The sequence below is a fragment of the Arachis ipaensis genome, chromosome B09 (genome assembly GCF_000816755.2).
Source record: "Arachis ipaensis cultivar K30076 chromosome B09, Araip1.1, whole genome shotgun sequence".
Classification (NCBI taxonomy): Eukaryota; Viridiplantae; Streptophyta; class Magnoliopsida; order Fabales; family Fabaceae; genus Arachis; species Arachis ipaensis.
The window spans coordinates 140,880,276-140,883,541 of NC_029793.2; the positions used below are offsets into that span (position 1 = coordinate 140,880,276).

A 3,266-nucleotide genomic window follows, 5' to 3' on the forward strand; every position below is an offset into this window, starting at 1 on the left:
TTATAGATAGATATACATAAATATTATTATCACAAAAAATGATATTTATATCAAATTTTATATTATATGCGTTTTTATGTATATTTTTTCTATGATATAAGAGAGAAATATTTTATCGTCTTTTATTTCTTACCAATGATTTTTAATGTAAGAAATTAAAATATATAAAAAAAAAGAGATGTACACAAAAATAATATATATCATTCTTCTATTTTTACAGCAAGTTTACTATTTAATTAATTTGATAAACAAATTAAACCCTACACTACTTGCTTTCCCTTTAATTTGATGACCAACAATTACATATATATATTTAGTAAAACTGTATGTTTAGTAAAAAATAACTACTCACATCAAAATATTTTTTTCACGTAAAGAATCATTAGATGGATTAACATGTGCCATCTTTAAATTCTTAATGATCGCCTTTACACGAATTTATATTTTTACATGAACAGAAACTTATTTGAATAATCAATAATTAAGCGACATTAATGGTGTTTATCCCAAAGAAAACTTGGTATAATCGAACCTAACAAAGCTAAGATCCTCATCGTTGATCCAATCGTACTTGTCCTTGAAAGGGTTGGCGAGAGAAGCAGGAGGATAAGAATCAATGGAGTCCTTCCACACATTCTGATCCGACAAATCTTTCATAACTTCCCAAACGCAGTTATTACACTTGAAACCAGCACCAAGGCTTATCATCAATATCCGATCTCCCTTCTTCAACCTCTTCTTCGCTTCCATGTACCCAAGAACGTACCACAATCCACCGGCCGACGTGTTCCCCCACCGGTGCAGCGCCATCCTCGCCGGCTCAAGGTCATACTCATTCAGCCTCATTCCTTTCCCAACGCCGTCGATAACCGCTCTCCCTCCGGGGTGCACGCAAAAATGCTCTATCCCCGCCTTGAAATTCAACCCTCCACCGCCAAGAACGTTGTTCATCAAGCTCCCCTTCTTCGTCTTATTCTTGTTCCCAAGAAGAATCTCCAAAACTCTCAAGGTTTCACCTTTCTTGATGCTTTTACGAACACAAACCAGGAAGAATCTGACTCGCTCCCAGAGAGGGAGAATCTTTGGCGCCATTTCTTGGAGGTTAACGGTCAAGGCCAGAGCTGCTGACTTGACCAGACTCTTGGTTAACCGGAAACCGGCGTGGCCTTGCTCGTCTTCTACCTGTATGCAGCAACTGTAAGCTTCGTCGTCTGCACCGTACTGTGTTCTCTGCATGTGCTTGAGTTTGAGGATTGCGCGGTTCTTCATGCTTGGTTTGTTAGTGAAGAGCATTGAACAGCCGCTGGATCGCAAGAGACAGTTAGAGAGCATCATCATCTTGTCCCTTCCGCAATACCAATGAGCACCGAGATCCTCCGTGCTAACCACGACGGCGATGGAGTTGGTGTAAGACTTAAAGAGCTGTTGCACTAAATCAATAGCAACCACGCTGGCACTGCACCCCATTCCAGAGAGATTGAAGCTCTTAACATTCTCTCGCATCTTGTAGCGGTTGACGATTCTCGAGGTGAGGGAAGGTGAGGGGGAGAATAAGGAGACATTGACGACGAGGATGTCGACGTCGGAGGGAGCGATTCCGGTGTTGTTGAAGAGGTTATCGAGGGTTTGGAACATGATCTCGTCGATCTCGTCGTGAATGTCTTTGAGAGTGGGGCATTCTTCTCTGCCGTCGAGAACGATTCGTGGGCAGTAAGTGTTCTCGCCGATGCCGGAGTTGACGATGGTTTTGAGGAGGAATCTGTACTCCTCTAAGCCAAGGTTTCTGTTGCGCATCACGATTCTTGTGCAGGAATCTGTGTCGAGTTTTGTGTCCTCTGGTGGCTTGAAGCATTCATAGGCCACCATGTAACATGATTTCCCTCTTCGATTCATAATCAGTAACTTGGAGAGGACATAGATTGAATACAACATTGGAACGGACAAGCATAAGATGAGAAGAACATCCATGGCTGCTCAAAAAGGAACAGTGAACAGTGGTGTTCTTTTCTTTTTATGTATCTGTGTGTTTTCAAGGTGCAAGAGTGCTACCTCTATATATAATAATAACAACATGCAAACAATTTTTACATCATCTCCTTGCAAATTATATTTTTTAAAAAATAAGTTAAATAACACATGTATTTTTTTTTCCAAAGATAGGAGACTCGAATCCGCAACTTGGGAAGATCATGTCATTTGACCTATAACTCATTGGCAACAATACATGTATTTAAACATAAAATAAAAATTTATGTGTAATTATTTTTATATAAAATTAATAGTTAAAAATTTTGAGATGATTTAACGTATTAGACTAAATTATCATCTAATAATTCTTACTTATTTATTGATTATTACTCATAATTTTTTTTTACGTAAATACAATAGTTATTGTGAAATATATCCAAGTAATAATTTTTAACTGTTATGTTGATACAAAAGAAAATTTTATAGGAGAAATTATGATATTTACTTGTGGAGTGTGCAATGCAAGTTGTACTACAGAGCCAATCACATTCCTACATTCGCATTCACATGTACAAGTTGCATGAGTTTTCAACCAAAACAAATTAAACTCTCTTACTGGACCAGACGATATTGACTTCTGCCTATTATAGTTCTTGCTTATTACCTCCATTTGGGAAAATATATAATTAAATTAAAATCTTGTTTATTATTATTTGAATATAGTGCTAGTTATTATTCGTGCTGTACAAACAGGGTTCTCGTTGGAGTAGGTCAAAAAGTTATAAATATTCTAGCAGGTGGACCATCCAACAAGGAGCTAGCAGCACAATTGTATTTGCACTGATCAATTTTTTTCTGTGTAGATATAATAATGAAAAAACTCTGTCATCTTTATAGTTCTTTACGGACACTTTTGATTTGCATTTCAACTAACATCATCTATTGGGGTTCAGAAAATTGAATGACTCCCTAGGTTAAAACAAGAACCAAATGAAAATAAATTAACCAGCTTCAATTCGATCTTATATTAGTCTCTAGCTACGTACTTCAATTGTTTCATTCAGTTAGACATGGCATGTGCCATCTTACTTAGCTTTTAATATTGTTTGCTCTCTATTAAATTACATATATAGAAGCAGAAACTCCTTCGCCATTAGGGTTTGTTCATTAAATTAATTAGTTACCTGTATATTTGTTGTGACGACTGATCAATGTTGCTAAATAAAATCGGTTTAAAAAAAGTCACAGAGTCAATATTTTTATTAAAATATTAAAATTTAGCCCGAATTTAATCATAA

The 3,266-nt window shown here is 36.4% G+C and overlaps 1 protein-coding gene across 1 annotated transcript; it reads right to left on the reverse strand.

The window, feature by feature from the left end:
* LOC107619158 (3-ketoacyl-CoA synthase 19) lies at positions 352-2,044 on the reverse strand. Its single transcript, XM_016321398.2, has one exon. The coding sequence runs from the start codon at positions 1,966-1,968 to the stop codon at positions 502-504; it is 1,467 nt and encodes a 488-aa protein (XP_016176884.1). The 5' UTR covers positions 1,969-2,044; the 3' UTR covers positions 352-501.

Excerpts from the sequence above, each read along its gene's own strand:
- LOC107619158 (XM_016321398.2), bottom strand. The coding sequence starts at position 1,968 with ATGGATGTTCTTCTCATCTTATGCTTGTCCGTTCCAATGTTGTATTCA.